The 18,089-nt window shown below is 37.8% G+C and overlaps 1 protein-coding gene across 10 annotated transcripts in view; it reads left to right on the plus strand.

Moving 5' to 3' along the window:
• Positions 1-18,089, plus strand: part of Smarca2 (SWI/SNF related BAF chromatin remodeling complex subunit ATPase 2) — a 165,659-nt gene that overhangs the window by 39,286 nt on the left and 108,284 nt on the right. For 9 of the 10 annotated variants that reach the window (XM_005324077.5, XM_005324078.4, XM_078047583.1 and 6 more), the window contains 5 exons: positions 1,239-1,365; positions 3,251-3,424; positions 4,833-5,006; positions 7,345-7,515; positions 16,496-16,549. In XM_005324077.5, the coding sequence (XP_005324134.2) occupies positions 1,239-1,365; positions 3,251-3,424; positions 4,833-5,006; positions 7,345-7,515; positions 16,496-16,549 (700 nt within the window). The remainder of the gene's footprint in view (positions 1-1,238; positions 1,366-3,250; positions 3,425-4,832; positions 5,007-7,344; positions 7,516-16,495; positions 16,550-18,089) is intronic. The other variant, XM_078047582.1, reaches the window with a different exon arrangement.

Genomic DNA, 18,089 nt, shown 5'->3' on the forward strand with positions numbered 1-18,089 from the left:
GTCATTTTTGACAGAATCCTTAATTTCCCACTTTTGCAGTGGAGGCCAGGAAAGTTCTCAGAAAGTGTATTTTAATGATTAACTTTATTATCACAGTGGTTTTGGTATCAGGTAAATGAGGGTTTCAGCTTTGGTCTTATGATGTCCAAAAGTTCTTTTATTTTCATCATCAGTAAAATGGGACCATTGTAGTATTCACCTTGTGAGATGAGTGTGTGCATGTGCACATGCACTTGTGTTTGTGAGAGATAATTAAATAAAATCATCCATTAAATGCACTTAATTTAGTATAGTTAGTATTTACTAGGTTAACTCACTACTTCTTTTATTACTATTTTTATGAACTTGATTCCAACACAGTTTTTCCCTCAATTTAGGAGGCAAATACATTTAAATGACACATAATTATGTATAAGAATAGGATTTAAAACCTATTTCAAGTGTGTATTTGTGACAATAATGGTATTCCAAAGGAATGAAGAGAGATGTCTTGTATTTCTGTTCTGCCTTCATTATGGGGAAGTACCTGCAGTTATATTTTTGATGGAGTCTAAAATCAGAATTCCCAGCATCCTTCTCTGGAAACTCTTAGATTTTGACTTCTCTGTACTGATGCCCCTGATTTTTGAAAAATGCCTAATTTGTCTTCTTTTCTTAAGCAAGCACTCTGCACAGAGGAAGTGGTTGTGGCTGGCAGGGCTGTCTGAATGTTTGGGGTTGGCTGGTTTCTGTGGCCTCAGTTCCTTCTGCTCTTGCCTGCTCTGCTTTAGCTGCTGTTGTCCTCAGAGTCTTGGCAAGGAGTACAAATGGCCTGGTTGCCTTAGGACAGAACTGGAGGTTTAAAAGAAAATTCTGGTCTCAGCTGTGCACTCTGGCTGGCTGGGAATTAGGGAGCAAGTCAGATTTTCCTGTCTCTCATTTTCTGTTTGTTAAGAATGAGCAAGAACATTTGATTTTATTCCCCCTAGATGTAGCATGAGCTTTCTTTCCGGGTGTTAGAGAGAAGTTATGGAGAAAGTCAGAGTGTTAGGTAACATATAGCACCTGTCTATATTAATTCAAAGGTAGCTTTTCTCAGCTGAACATCAAACAATGTAGCTGGGTGTCAGAAATCGACTGTCAGTAACTGGTATGTTTTGCCATGAACTTGAACTGAGGTTATTGTCGATCATTGAAGACTAAATCATAATGTATATTTTCATCTCCCCCCTCCCCCACATTTTATTATTTCCTTTCAGACTTCAGGCTCGCATAGCTCATAGGATACAAGAACTGGAAAATCTGCCTGGCTCTTTGCCACCTGATTTACGAACCAAAGCAACCGTGGAACTGAAAGCACTTCGGTTGCTCAATTTTCAACGTCAGGTAATACCTTTTCCCCAGTGAATCTGAGATGTAGGAAATAAATGTAATTGTTCCTAAAGGGTTATCTGAGTGTTTCCTTTAGTCTCTTCAATGTTGTTATAAAGACATAAACTTAGCAAATTAGCATATCTTTTAGACCAACTGAGTATAGCTAATAGTACAGATGAATTGCTTATTATGGTTTTCTTCTTCTGCACATCAGAAACATTTCTTCCCCTGGACTCTGGCTTACAGAATCAGGGTTTGGGCATTTGTTACTGTGAATGAAAAACCTCAAGAACAATTAGGGCTAGCTCATATTTGCCTTTATGGTGCCAAGGAAAAATGAGGAGGTGGTTGGTCAGAGTTTCTTGGTAAGCACAAAGGTAAAACATTAGCCATGAAAATAATTTTTAAAAATGTGATAGCCTTTCTACTGTGTAGCTCATTACTCATAGAAGTACATGAAACAATGTCTTGTAACTTGATTACTCTTTTCAAAACCTAACTTTGGGGCACTTGATCCCACATTGACTAATCAATGGGTTGTTATCTGGTCTTGTTAGAGTTTTAAGTAGTCACTTCTTAAAAACTAGCATAATGATCTAATTTCTGATTTCCAAATCAGTAGCAGACTTGTGAAATGAGGTGGAACTAATTTTTACTTTGATGAGTTTTGCCATGTTGACCCCTAAAGGTGCAGGTCTCCCCATCTACAGATTGCCAGATAAAGTCAAAGGGGATAAAGAGCGTTTCATTACTAGTCAGATGGGTTTGTTTTATTGAAGGCCAGGGCATGAAAAATGAATTATTAATAAATAAATGTAGTTTGAAAGTATTGAATTGCATGATGTTAGTCTGTTGGAGGATGTGACTAAAATCCTTAGGCTACTTCCTGTGCTGTTATCATGTGAACTTGGATATACATTTGACTTATAGGTTGTCATTACAGAAAGACATCAGTGGCTGGATGCTACTTGGCAATAGATTTGAATTTAGTTTAAATTTTTTAAAAAAGAAAATCTTCCAAGTTCCATTTATTTCTTTATTATAGGTAACTTCACAATATGAACTAATGAAAGTGATGAAATTTTGTTAAATGAATATTAGCTAAATTTATTTTCAGGAATAAGCTTAAATTCAAAAGAGCTTCACGGTGCTGGACTCTTACTGGTATCTGAGTTTTGTTTGATAGTATTGAAAAATCTGTCACCTATAAAGTTTCCCAATTACATTAACTAATTGATGCTGATTTCAAGATTCAATTGAATGAGTATTGTAATGTGTGCTCCCAAGTCCCCTTCTCCTGCTGCCATATAGCATGCAATATGAACACCTACTGTAAGCTCATGATATAAAATTTAAATGTCTTGCAAAGAATATTATTTTTGAGTGTGAGGAAAGCAAAACAGGTATTTTGCATCATTTATTTGAGGTTATGAATTCATATTATTTGAGTACCTATTGCTACCTTATGACATGAATAGAAAGCACCTCTTTTATTCTTTTTGCAAATCATCATTAAGGATAATCTTTAAACACACAAGAATCTTAGTATGACATTTTAAAACAAAGTAAAAAAATTTAAAGCTTATAAACTAAATAACATGAGAGTAATTAAAGAGAATGAATTAATTTAAAGTAAGGACAACATCCATATTTTTTCCTTTTTACTATTACATTACTATAATTGTTTTTTATCTGAATTATTTGGAAAGAAAATTCATACCATCCTGGAAAATACCATGTGAATCTGACATGTTTTTAGTTCCTTCATTTAGTTTAGGCTAACCGTGACTGAGAAACTCTAAGTAGTTCTGTTCCATTAAATGGAAAAGAGAGAAGGTCAGGGCTCAGGAATCCAGCTTCTGTTCCCGAGACTGTCTAACAGCTCTCCTCTTGACAGCTGAGACAGGAGGTGGTGGCCTGCATGCGCAGGGACACCACCCTGGAGACGGCTCTCAACTCCAAAGCATACAAACGGAGCAAGCGCCAGACTCTGCGAGAAGCCCGCATGACTGAGAAGCTGGAGAAGCAGCAGAAGATCGAGCAGGAGAGGAAGCGCCGGCAGAAACACCAGGTCCTTAGGACTGGGCTTTACCTGTATAGAGGTGTCTGATGGGGTCATTGGACAGGGTCAAAATGACTGCAGATATGTCCCTTTCAGGTGGTGGGAGAATCACAAAAATAGAAAGGCCTCTTGGATTTTACATAGTTCAGCGACATCATTTTTATACATCAGAACACTTAGGCCAAGAGATAAATGGGTGATCTGCCAGAGATCACATACTTGGTCAGCAGCAGAATGAGGTTTAGGGCCTAGCTTTCTTGAATTGCAGTCAAGTCAAATACCAGAAACCCCGGGTAGATTAGAAACAACAGGAATTTACTACTCAAAGTTCTGGATGCTGGAAGGCCAAGGTCAGCATGCCAGTGGGGTCAGTTTCTGGTGAGGACCCTCTTCTGGTTTGCAAAGTGCAGACTTCACGTATCCTCATGTGGAAGGAAGAGAGCAAGCAAGCTCTCTGGGATTCCTTTATAAAGGCACTAATTCCATTCATGGGGGCCCCACTTCTAATACCATCATTGCAGGATTCCAACATATGAGTTGTGGGGTGGGGCCCCGCAAACATATCATACATTTAGTCGATAACAGGTATCATAGTCATGGTTTCATGGAAAGCTGCCTAACAGGTGGGCATAGGTGGGTTTCCCAGAACAAAATCCTGGGAAAAAGCAACTTGGAAAAGGAAAGAACTGAGCAAAAAGTTATTTTTATTACAAGTATAAATATAGGATCCTGGGCTTTTTGATGGCCCAATAGAAGGTTTCACAGGGGCAGATATTTAAACATATTCCTTTGTAGGGAATATTTTGAAATAGTTTGATATAGGATTTAATTTTGTTTTTATAATCTTTTACATTTTGTTTTTTTTCTTGTGCTTAATTAAGTGACTTAGTTTCTTTTTGAAAAAAAATTGAATTTTAGTATAAATAGGGTATACATTTCCCCTCCTCTATTTAAAAAATGACTACAAATTTGTGCCATTTTCACTTTATATAAACATATTTTGTATCACCGTTCTAAGGTATTTAAGTTAGAGCAGAGGAAACATTACTTTTGTAATGTGACTTTTCACTGGAAATACCAGGTCTCTCAGGTTTATTTTAGAGTGCAGGAGCGACATGCTTTAAATTTGTCATTGCCAGTCTCTTTAGTCCTAGATCTTCCCATGTTGAAGCAGCCACACTCCAGAGATGGAGTTGGCTTTTCTTCTACAGATATGCAATAACACAGCCGAAGAGAGGTGTGTTTTCCCACTGGCCCATAGCCTGTCCCTCACTTGCAGAGGCCAGGGTACCTGTCCCAAAATAGATTCTAGTCTGAGTTGTGTTATGTGTACATTGAGAGTCTTGGACTAAGTTGAAACCTTGATGTTGGGAAGTGGATCTTAAGCATCCTTTTCTCCCCCTTGTGAATCTTTTAGGAATACCTGAACAGTATTTTGCAACATGCAAAAGATTTTAAGGAATACCATCGATCTGTGGCTGGGAAGATCCAGAAGCTTTCCAAAGCAGTGGCAACTTGGCATGCCAACACTGAAAGGGAGCAGAAGAAGGAGACAGAGCGGATAGAAAAGGAGAGAATGCGGAGACTGATGGTAAGGGAGCCCCCTGCAGGAGCCCAGCAGGATGCTCAGTTTACATCTCTCTGCCCTGAGAAGATGAAATAAGGCAGGAGAAATGAAAGCTGCTTATCAAACATGTTAAAAAGTTTCTTTGAATTTCTGGAGGATGGACTATGAGTGTCTTCTCTTTCTTATACAAAGATCTATGCCATAGATCTAGGGCCAAACCTGATGAATGTGGTGTTGTACCATTGCTGTACAGACTGTAGCTTCTCACTTACATAAAGACAGAGACAGTGTTTTACTGGAGTTTGATAATTAGATTTGGAAGAATTATGAATGAATGTCTTCTAAAAACATGACTTCTCTGAGATGAACGGCCAAGTCCTTTTGTCCATGTGTGTGTATGTGTGTTGTGCATGCTAGGCAAGCACTCTACCACTAAGTTACCTGTATGAATGATCAAGTTTTTTTTTTTTTTAATGAATAGCTTATTAGATCTTATCTTTGAATCTAAGAAGGTCCTGGTTTTGGAGCCTCTTGGTGCTAATCAGAAATTATTCTGATAACAGTGTAAAAAGTGATTTTTAAGTTAATTTTGAGATGTTGCTTTTTTGTGGCAGCTGTGTTATTCTCAAGAGCTATTCATGGATCATTACATTTGCACTGTTAGTTTTTAATGGATCTATAAACACAGAAGGGATAGCTTTATATTGTTGGAGTATTTGGTTTTATTGGCTATTTATTTCTGAAATTGGACAAAGCATACTCTGGATTTTAGAAAAGTGTAAGCAGTCTGTCCTGATGATAGGAGACCTGCAGAACTGTCTGGGACATAATGCCTGAGTAGGTGAAGAGAAACTTTCAGCCCATTGTTATGTACCTGGGAAATTCTGAGTGACACTGTCTTCCTTGCTGGTATTACAGTCTGTGTTTTATTTTCATTAATTGTTCTTGGATTCCATAAAGTAGACACTATGTTTTTAAAAGGTTCCAGGTGTTCATGAATCTTGCCGTCTTATACTGCCTCCCTCTCTGTTTTGGGGAGGGAGGGGACTGTCCAAGAGATTTCTCACTAGCTAGGGAGTCCATTTTATAGTAATTGGAGCAGTCAGCAGTCAAATTTGTCTGATTCAACTGAAGTGAAACTATATTAGAACTTCAGTAACAGATTGGTTTGACACTAATGATTAGGCATTTGCAAATCATTAATTTTTGCAATTAAATGATGGAATATACAGATAATAGAGAAACTGAAGTTTTTTATCACTCTTTCTTCAAGTGAGATCAACCATAACCAAAAGCAATTAGAGTTATAATAGCATTTGAGGTTCACGCTCATTCATGGGGCAGACAGCCGCCAGACTGAGTGATGAAGCTGCTGTCACTCGGGCAAACGCTGGAGTGACATCCTCGCACTGAAGACCCGAGTTTTTCTGTGATGCAGTTGCCTCTTAAAGATTTTGCAGCTTGCTTCTTTTATTTAGGCATTACATGAGGAAAATATTTTGGAGTGTCCTTTAATTGGGTTGTATAAAAAAGATTTCTCTCTAAGTGGCTCAGAGTACATCAGAGTTTTATTCTGTTTAACCTCATAATGTTGCTTAATGGGAGGTGGAAGTGGAAATCATTGTATCTGTTTTATCGCTCAGCAGTATCAGACTTCAGGTGCTAAATGACTTGTCTCCAGTCACCTCAGCAGTGCAGGTCTCTGACAAAAAAAAAAAAAAAAAAAAAAAAATCTCAAAATTTGACCTTTCCTATTATCCACAGTGTTTCTTATACTTAGTTGTTTCTAAGTATAAGAAATTATTTGTTAAAAGCCTATTTGATTGCTTAACTTACTGAAATATTTGTGAATGAAAGGATCTTATGTCTGGAATTAGCTTCAAAACAATCAGTTTGGGGTAAAAGGAAGGAAGGGTAGCAATCGAACAGGAGTTGCCACCAATTAATTTTTGTTGCTTGCTGTTATTAATATAAGAGATCGTACCATTCTATCCAGTTTTTATTATACTTAAGATTTTCTGAAATATGAAGTAAAAATAGACTTCAGAAGGGAATTGTCAAATTTTAATTATTTTTGGGCAGTTAAGGAAACAGAAGAACAAAGCTGATAGCACCACACACACACACACAGTGGGGCTTTGTGCCTTGACTTTGCTGTGAACCCCAGGGTCCCCAGACACAGGTGTTGTACATCTGTATGTTTGCCTGGTCCCAGGCCCCTTGTGATGGCTTGTGAAACCTGGCTCATCCGGTTTGTTCCACTCACCCCCAAAGTTCAGAGGGTCAGTAGCAGAGAAGAACATAAAATGCAGTTGTCAGAAAATGTGTCCGGTGCTGTCATCACTCTCTCCTTTGCTTATAGGCTGAAGATGAAGAGGGCTATAGGAAACTGATTGATCAAAAGAAAGACCGGCGTTTAGCTTACCTTTTGCAGCAGACAGATGAATATGTGGCCAATCTGACCAACCTGGTTTGGGAGCATAAACAAGCACAAGCAGCCAAAGAGAAGAAGAAGAGGAGGAGGAAGAAGAAGGTAGGTGTTCTAGAGTTGATGGCTGAGCCTGTGCTCTTCCGGCAGGAATGAGCTTGAGTATTGCTCTTTATTAAGCATCACTTCCTACACTAATGGAAGGTTTGGATTATTGAATGCCAACAACTGCATAAATTGGTATGGGAACAGACAAGGGATTGGAGATAAGGGTATGAAGGACAGGATGTACTCCACCAAAGTAATAGTCTCTATTTTCATTGTTTAATCCAGTATAATATTTTAAATTGAGTACCACACAACTGGCAGGAAGAATAAAAACATACAGATAAGTATTTGCTTAAGTTTAATGGCAGTGTGGCAGGAGACTGCTGAGTTAAGAAACTGGAATGAAAATTAAGAATAATGCAATATACTGATTGAAATAAGCCAAAGGAAGATCTACGAGGTAGCTTTTAGGGTTTTTTTTGGAACAAATTTCAGCCTATTTGGACAGATAGTGATGACAAAATTGCTCATTCAGTTCTGCTGCCCTGATGCTGCAGTGAGATAAGTGTGCAGATAAGGGTTTTAGGTAGTTAGAGGAAAAAAAAAATAGTCCTATGTAAAATATAACCTAATTATGATGAGAAATGAAGGGTAATATTTCGTATCTCTGTTCTTCAGCTATTATATCTCAATTCAGAAGTGACTTGCTGAGTGTAGGCCTCTGAATGCAGATTTCTTTAAAATTCAGATAGTCCAGTAATCTAGCTAGTTCTTGGCTGATGATCAGCCTTCTGTGTCTGTGAATATACATCCATGAACTTGACCAATCTAGGGTCAAAAATATTTTTTGGGGGGAAGGGGATACCAGGGACTGTACTCAGGGGCACTCGACCACTGAGCTACATCCCCAGCCTTATTTTGTATTTTATTTAGAGATTGGGTCTCACTGAGTTGCTTTGTGCCTCGATTTAATTGAGGCTGGCTTTGAACTCGTGATCCTCCTGTCTCAGCCTCCGAAGCCACTGGGATTACAGGTGTGCACCTCCGTGCACAGCTTAGGATAAAAAATATTCTTAAAAATTTTGTGTGTATTGAAAGTAAACAGACTTATTTCTTGTCACTATTTCATAAACAGTACAGTTTAACAGTGACTTACGTAACACATTGTGTAGGCATCTGTGATCCAGAGAAGATTTAAAGTATGCAGGAGGATGTGTTTAGGTTACATGCAAGTGCTCTTTCATTTTATACAAGAAACTTGAGCATCCTCGGAGGTTGGTGTCCACAGGAGTCTGGGAACAGATCCCCCATGGATACCGAGGGACGACTGTATTTTGTTTTCATGATAAATTCTGATTATACCAGGTACAAACATCAACAGAAAGTCTTCATCAGAATTGTGAAGATTGAGGGTTGGTAGCACTTAATCATTTATTCTCTACACTGAATAATTGAACAAAATGTTTTTCAAAAAATAATTAATTTCATGGCTCCTGAATTCTCATACCTGTTTCATAATTAAGGAGGAGGAATAAATGATTGAGAAGGTGCCTTCTCGACCCTGATTTCCTTAGTGTAAGATAGCTTACCTTATTGTGAAGACGAACGAGGGATGACTCAGGGCTTGGATTTAGACATTTTGTTGGAGAGGAATACCTCATTTTCTTGTCAATGCAGCAAGACATTATAGACTTTGCAGAATTTTAGCTCCCAAATTTCTGACTTAAAAAGACAATGTCAGAGTTGGTGAAAGGAACACAGGCAAACCAGATACAATTCTATGAGTGGACCCCATTTTTGTTTTTTCCTAATCTAGGGGTGTATCTTGCAGAGGTTTTCACTATCATTGGTGTTCAAGTTCATGTCCTATATTTCTGGTGAAGAAATGAAAGCTAATGGCCTGGATTTGAGCTCCTGGTTTATAAGTAACAGTTTCCTGCCATGGTATTTGGTAGTCTTATCATCATGGACAAAGAAAGAAAGATAGTTGACTGTCATTGATGCTGCTGATGTTTTTGTGTTGATCTGTTCAGAGTGGGGATTTGTTACACTATTTCTCATAGCACAGCTTACTCTACAGAATTTGTAGCTTGGCACTCTCCCCTTCCAAATTCTTTTTTTTTTTTTTAAAGAGAGAGAGAGAATTTTAACATTTATTTATTTTTTCTTAGTTCTTGGCGGACACAACATCTTCGTTTGTATGTGATGCTGAGGATCGAACCCGGGCAGCATGCATGCTAGGCGAGCGCGCTACCGCTTGAGCCACATCCCCAGCCCCATCTCCTTCCAAATTCTTGCCCTCAAGTTTATTAATATCACTTGTTCTTTCCGTGTTATGTTTTCACTCAACAACTATTAACTGAATACTTGCTATGAGCTTAGGTCGTATGCTAAAGAGAAAAGCAGTGCAGACAGACACTAATCAAGCTTTCACCCAATATATAATTATAAACTGTGGTTAAATGCTGTGAAGGGAAACTCAGAGTCAAATTAGAGGTGGGCCCTGCTCTTCTAGCAGACAAATAAATAATAGGTATCAAAGTAATGATAGCCTGCCTTGTGGAGATCTCTGAGCTTCTCCTGTTGGTCATTTCACATGGTCAATGTGGAGGAATTTTACTTTGACATCAGACTCTTCCCCATCATGTGCTCAGGACACCTGGCATATCAGCACTAGGCCCTTAGCAGGACCATGGAGAAGGGGCTGTGTTTCCCTCCTGGACTATCTTGCCAGAAATGGGATAAAAAAAAAAGGCAGGAAAGAACCAGATTCCTCCTAGCCCGTCCAGTACTCTGTCTCTTTGACAGGGTTTACGGCTTAGTTCAAAGTGTGTTACCAATTCCAGATGCACCTTTATTCAAGTGCAAAAAAAAGAAAAAGGGGGACTGGGGTTGTGGCGCAGTGGTAGAACACTTGCCTAGCATGCGTGAGGCATGGAGTTTGATCCTTGGAACCACATAAAAATAAACAAATAAAATAAAGGTATTGTGTCCATCTACAACTAAAAATTAAATAAATAAATAAAAAAGGAAAAGGGTGCTTTCAAAAGCACATTATTTAGCACTTTGGATTATCTATAGTTCTTCTACCCTCCAATAGAGGGAATGATTGAGAGCTGCTTGTTCCAGCTCCTCTGATGGAGGAAACTTTTGCATCCATAAGCTTAGAAATTCTGAGCTCTCCCTTTCAGCCTTTTCCCAGAGCATTTAATATTATGCTCTGCCGGTCATATTTTTTAAAATTAAAAAGGCATCAGTACACCTTTGTTTTGAGAAAATCTACATTACTCAGAGAAGTAATAGCCCTGCGCTGGTCACAACACTTGAAGGACCCCAAAGATAGACAACTATAAAAACTGTGCCATTGAAGATGAATACGGTTGTCCTTGAAATTTAATTGGAAAAGGATTGTTTTTTACCTTCAGTGGTAAACTAGTATGTGGTTTTTCTTTAAAATAAGAGGAAATAAAAAAGCTCAGCGTAACAGAAGACCTTTGTCTTTCTGTTTACTGTCACTCTTGAATAAAGAGATGGGTTTTCTTTAACCTCTCATGACCTTGTTTAATTTTCTCTTCTCACCATTAGGGGCCTTTATGTGTAGTATATATTTATAAATCATTTTTGAAATTTCTCATTCTCAGCCTGGTCTTTCATTATTGCCTTTGAAATGGAAGAAAAAGAAGTCAACTATATGCATCTACATAAGGGTCGGAAGAAGAAGAATTTTTAAGTATTAAAATATAAAATTATGTGGAACCAGTCTCTGCAGTGTTTTAGGAAGAAGGTGCTGTTATGTGCATTTAACATGACCTTAAGGTCTCTGATCTCTGCCATCGTTATTCTCTAATATCCACAGGGTGATGACAGGATAAGAAAGAAGGAGCTAGATAAAGCCACCAGGTATATGGAAATAGGACTGAACATGGCCTTATGAGTAAATTGGATGAGTATTCCCTGAATCATGTAAATTCATAACTGCATAAGAAAAATATGCATATTAATTTTCCCTTTTAGAATATTTTACTAAAGGATGTATTACACAGTACTTCAATCTCTTGGTCTGTTAAGCGGATGATAGGAAGTTATCTACCCCACAGATTTGTTGTGAGGTTTACATGGGAAAGTTTATCTAAAGCATTTAGAATACTTCCTGATACATATTAAGTGCTCAGTAAATATTAGTTGTTATACCAAGAATTCTGTGATATAAAAGAGTGATCATGTAGTTGAAATGTGGTTGTAGGTTTTTGAAAATGAAATACTTTTTTGTCCATTGACTGCATATTTTTTGTAATGTTGTCTATATAAATGGTCATCATATTTTTGTACTTGAGGATCAATTGGTTATTAATGTAAGGATGTCTTTTAGGACAGTGATAGATTCTTTGACTCTTGGTGCATGCAGAAGAAAAATGAGGATTTGTTATTTTTGGTAGATTCTGCTTACCGCTGGGCTCCTGAAATTCTACAAAGAGAATTTTCTAATTACATAGGCTCTAATTTAGAATGGCTCCTGGTGGTAATGAGGTATTTCTCGCAGTGCCTTAGGATATGTTTTTGCCTAACCTGGTCAAAAGCTTATGCTAGAGGGCACCCCTGTTACTGCTTAGCAGTCTAGCCTTTTCAGAGGTTTTGCTTCCAGAGCTATTTGACATCAAGCCAAATATAAATATGAAATTCTCCCTTCCACATCTTTCAATGGGATGTATACTAGCAGAACTATGTTTTTGTTATTTATTTGTGACATTTCTTGAAAACCTGAGATGCAAATTGGCATGTGCTCAGAGAACCCATGGGGTTTCACTGTGCCACAGATCTCTTATATATTTTTTCTCTTACATTAATTTTTTTCTAAGTTGTTTTGTTCTTCTCTCTCTCTCTCTCTCTCTCTCTCTCTCTCTCTCTCTCTCTCTCTCTCTCATTGATTGCTATTATAAGTAAAGCTCAGAACTGTTTCCTTGGAGGGAGAACTGTCCTGACATGCCGTATTGTTCAATGTAGTGATAGGAAATATCTTTTTGCAACCTTTATAGATAGGTTAAAAAAAATCAGAAAAGCCTGTTGGCATAATTTACAGTGAAAAAAAGCATCAAATACAAAAATAGTGATGTTGGTGAGACTTTTGTTTTAAATTTAAGTTATTTCCTGATTCTTCTGAATTCTTAAATTTATCTTCTATTTCCCTAAAGACTGTACAGTTTATTGCAGCTTTTACCTGTAAAATTCTCCTAAGTGAAAGAAAGGTTGTAAGCAGTTCTGCCCATTTGGGTATAAGGACTAGTAAAAGAGTAGGTGGACACAGTGCTACAATGATTAGATTCATATGATTAGTTTAATGTCAAATAGGTGAAACTAGAAGTTTGGATCAAAGTCCTGTTTAACTGGATCAACCAGTTAGTGGAATCAGAATGTTCCAATTGGTTTTGTCTTTAAGATACAACCCAGGTAATGTGCAAATGCCTGTTAATTTGATATTCCTGGGCATTTTTTATTGCCTGATAACCTATCTTAATGCTCACAGCACTGCTTAAATGACAGTAAAAGTAACCCAAGTGGTTCCTAAAGCTTAGGTTTCCAGCGAAGCAGAATGAGTCCTTAAGATGCCAGCACGTTGGAGTGTTGTTTCAGCATATTGTAACAATACCTGCTGGGGGATAAAATGCGTTCACTTTATAATAGATAGTAAAATATTCGACATAAAACTGTTTCTTTACAAAATGAGGCTCTTTGTAGCCCCTGTGCTGTGGTAAACTAAATCAAGTGCCCCACCGAAGTCCTCTTCTTGAGTTCAGCTTACACAGGATTTTCATAGTTAGGGATTTCTTTCCCTCTGCAGTCCCGTTGCTCATTATTTTATACACCTTCTGTGTAGAAGATGAGTAGCCGGCCCCGTAGCTTTGTTCGACAACATTCCTAAGTGGAGGATGGGAATTGACACTGACCTTGGAAGTTGAGAACTCAAATCGTCTTTGGTTTGAATGATTTTTACTAACAAGTTATCTTCAGTTAGGAGTAATTTGTATCATTCTATTTCTTGGTATGACTAGGTTAAATAGACTCTTCCCTCCCTACAGAAGCATAATTAGTTCTCAACTTTTTGTAGACAGGAAGAAGCCAGTGCAAGCTTGATTAATGAATGAATTACAGTATTTTGTTTTGGTGTTTTTTAGTCAATGAATGTAAGCCCGGGTGTCAGCCAGCAATATTAAGAGCCTGTGTTTATGATTTCATGCTGCAGATAACTCTGAAAATCTGTCAGGTGGCAGGAGATGCTATAGCTGCTGCTGCGGTAGTGTTAGGCCACTTCACCAAGGGCTTGGAGAGTATCCAAAGGTAGCTCACATAGTAGCACCAGTCACAATCTCTTGGATAGAAATTTAAATAGGGGAGGATTTTGGCTTAGTTTTGCTTGTTTTTTTTTTTTATTTTGAGATGAAAATTTGGTTTAATGTGAAAACATGGATTTATGAAAGCACACCAACCAGAGACCCTTACCAAGCTGGAAGAACCCAAAGCATCATGAGAGAAAGGGCATCATGGAGTAGAGCACTACTTGGCTTCTGTCTCTTAAAACAATGTGGCAAAAGTGGGTCTAAGGACAGGGCATATATGAGAGAGGTCACACAGAACTCCAGTGACAAATTGTGTGTGTGTGTATTCTTAACTGTTTTGTGACTTGCAAATATATTGGTGACTGATTATAAAAATAACCATTGAGTGAGTATAAGCAAAGTGAAAGGTGATGTTCTTGGTGCTTTTTTTCATTCCTGTATTCCCCCACTATTTATTTAATGGCTTTTAGGTGCTAAGCGCAGCTCTTCAAGGTGTGAGAATCCCTCAGTAAGCAAAACAAATAGAAGCCCCAAACCTGTAGTCCTGTGAGACAGTTTTTAGACAATGCTAGAGACGCTCTTAATTAGGGACATGAAAGAATAGCCTCGCACTGCTCTGGCTTGGTTATGTTGTAGAGGTGGATACTTCTGGCATATTTTATGTAGAACGTTGGATTGTGCATGTTGAAACAGTGATCTGGCCCTGCAGCAACCCTGAGACTCTTACCATCCCTATTTCACACAAGAGGGAATCAAGACACACAGAGAAGCAAATTTCTCAGGATCACAGTGAAGGTTTCTTGTACTTAGTCCAGGGCTGGGATTCACACTTAGGTTGCCTAATTTCAGAACCAGGAGGCTTAAATCTAATAGTGCTTTGCCTTTGCATTTGATATCTAATAGAATTTTTAAATATAGTTTAGGGGACTCTACATACTGAAAGGGCCTGATTATGAAGCAGTTTTTAGATAACGCTGGCTAGTCCGTAGTATATTCATAGGAAAGTATCCTTCAGAATAGTTTCGCTTCTATTCATTTATGGTGTTTCAAGCTTTTAAATGTTCTATTCATTGAAATGGTGATCCAGTTCCACTTGCTAGATATTTGAAATTGACTTTTTCATTGTCTCATTAGATTTTCTTTGTTGGCCAAATTTGTAGCTTATTTCTGGTTAGCATGGAATGAATGGTGGGATTAATTGACTTTCTCCCATTAATTAAAACTATCCCTTGAGTGCAGTGCCTGAGACTTCCAAAAAACGGGTCCTTCAGTGGCTGGAGGCAGGGATGGTTTCTTTGCTAAGGGAGGGGCTCTGCCATCGTTCGCTGCCTCCCTAGCCTTAAATTGTAGGGCCTGGTGCACCGGGAAGCCCATCATTCCTTTTGAGCTTGTAAATATTTTTGTTTCAGGGTGGCATAGACAGAAAACTAAGTTTCTGGACTGTCATAACCAAATGCTTTGGTAGGAGCTACATTGTTGTATACCTGTGCCTTGGCATACATACACATGTGGATATTTAGCAAGAGAGTTGTTATTTTATAAAAGGATCTTCAAAAATTTTAAACATTTATAAAACTGCCCTTTTTCAGTATGAACAAAAGGTTAGATTTTAAACATTGAACATTTTCAATAAAAGTTGTTTTGTCAAGAAACTATTGAATTATTTTCATGGAAGGCAAAGATATATTAATAGAATCAATGTCTTAAGTAAGTGAAGTTGAGTTAATATTGATTCCATATCATTGTATATATTTTTTAATTAACTAAAGAGCCCAAGGGAGGAATGCTCATTTTCTTCAATGTCTTGACAAAGGAAATGAATGAAGTTTTTTTTCCCCTCTCATTGTATTACATAGAAATAATATAGCTTTTCAGTAATAACTATAAAATAAAAGATTCTGTAAAGGTGATATGAAATATTTTCACTTGTCAGAGAGGTTATTATAAGTGGAAGAAGTTTCAGACTATTTTGTATATATTACAGATGAGCTCTCTTGGTTCTGTATAAAAGGTGACATAATCTTAGCTACTGATTTAGTTGTCTTTGAGGCACATAGAGGTTAATGGACTAAGATACTGAAATATTTAAGAAAAGGTAGATGACAGAATTTTTCATGAGATCATGGTATCTGTATCCAATTTTCTTATATACACACTGTGGAAATGCTATATATTATGAAAGCCAATTAGGTAGAATGAAAAACACCCAGGAAACTCATGGAAATTTGTATTATTTTATACTTTTTTATGACCTGGGAGCAGCCCAGAGCTGATTCTTGACGGACATTTTTAGAATGCTCTTCTTTATTGCTGATGAAAACTTGCTTAGGGAATAGGCAAGTTGAACTAATTATGTCAGGATTTGTCTCCACGGTTCCAAACGCAAGAAGGAAGTTTCTTGTCCTCACTGCTGTCTCAGTGCTGCCATGTCTTACACTCTTTGGGTCTCTAAAGATGCAATCCACAAATCTCTAGTGTGCTGGCCTTGAATCACATCTGGCTTTAAATGACTCTCTGCCAGTTGCTAATACAATGCATGCTTTGTGCTTTGTCTCAGATAGCAAAGAGAAATAAAAAGACATTCACACTTAAGCTTTGTTAGATGATTATGGGCCATAATGAAATAACGATATGTACCAAAGAATTGTCTTGAAGTCCTGTCCCATCCTCTTGATTAACACATAACATTTGACGTTGTTTTGCAGAAGGCTGAAGAGAATGCAGAGGGTGGGGAGTCTGCCCTGGGACCAGATGGAGAGGTAAGGGAAGTTGCCCCCATCGCAGCCACGCTCTGCTGAACGGAGTCCCTCTCATATACAGTGCAGTACCATTCTGTGTGTATACTAATTTTATTTTTACTCAGCTAATCATTTTAAAAGCAGTAGTACATAGTAGAAAATCAGAATGCTGTAAAAGGGATACAAAGAAAAGCAATCTGCTTCCATTTCAGACTGATAAGGTTTCTGTGGACCTTTCCAAAATTTTCTGTGCACAGATAGACCTATTGATGAGCATATGGAATGTATGTGAATCTTACATGATTCTGTAACTACATTTGCTCAGTAAGTAATACAGAAGCATTAAATATGACCCAGCTTCCCTAGTTGTTTATTAATTTGAAACTACAAAAATATATAAATTGAGAGGTTGGGGATATAGCTCAGAGGGTAAAGTGCTTGCCTCACATGCACAAGGCCCTGGGTTTGATCCCAGTACCACACACACAAATATAAATTGAACAGTTCAAGTATTTGGTTAACTTATTTTTTGACAACTCTCAAGGCTTAGAGTAGAGCTCATGTACTTAAATACATGAACACAGTCCTCAATTTTATTTCCTGGTATTTCCAATATTCTCTTGGATCAGAAGGATACAGTTATTTATTTATTTATTGGATTTTTTTTTTTTCTGAAAAACTCAAGGATCTGTTGCCAGTGATTCACAGTGAGGAGGCACATCCCCCAAGCAGAGCAGGAAGAAAGTTTGTTTGAAACTACCTCTTCCCTCACACCTTGATCAGCCTGTTTGGAGGGTTGGGCATGGGATGCCCCTTCTCATTCTAGAATCACTGTGCACACGAGTCCTGTTGTGTGCTCACACAGTCTGGATGCAGAAAAAAAGGTCCTTCTATGCAGAAACCTTGAAAATAAATGTTGTCTAACTACTGTAATTCATCACAAGGGAAGAAAGGATCAGGATAAATGTCTAAGTGAAGAAACTCTCAGTGGGCTGTTATGAGGGAAGAATACTATCTATCAGAGCACTTAGACATGACTCCAGCTTGCCTTACCTAAGCATGTCGCATGTCTATTTGTAATTAGCAAGCATGCAAGAAGAGATTTAATATGTTACTGTCATTGTGCTCTTTCTCTTATTATCTCTTGGGAGTATTAGTCACTGATCTTGGACCTGTGACATTTACCTTTTCCCTCTACTTTCATTTTTAACACATGTGAATTCTGATTGCTGAAGTTTGCAAAGTGGACATCTTGCTCAGTTTGTTGTGAAATAATGCTCTTATTAATCTTCTGTGTTCCTTCTGTGCTTTTTGCCAAAGTTCTAATTCCAGCCGCAGTGATTTCCAATTTTCTGTGAGGCATGACATTAGCAATAAAGCAAGCTCTATTAAAATAGTTCCAGATATGACTTTTTTTCCAAGGGAAATGATAGCAAGTGGTCGATTTCCTTCTTTAGCTTGTGAGTGTATGGATGACCTTTTGCATTAATGAGGAAGAAACGTCATATTGCCACGCAATTTATTGGTGGTTGAAACCACTCTGTTAGACTGCATGAAGGGG

This window comes from Ictidomys tridecemlineatus, chromosome 4 (genome assembly GCF_052094955.1).
Source record: "Ictidomys tridecemlineatus isolate mIctTri1 chromosome 4, mIctTri1.hap1, whole genome shotgun sequence".
NCBI lineage: Eukaryota > Metazoa > Chordata > Mammalia > Rodentia > Sciuridae > Ictidomys > Ictidomys tridecemlineatus.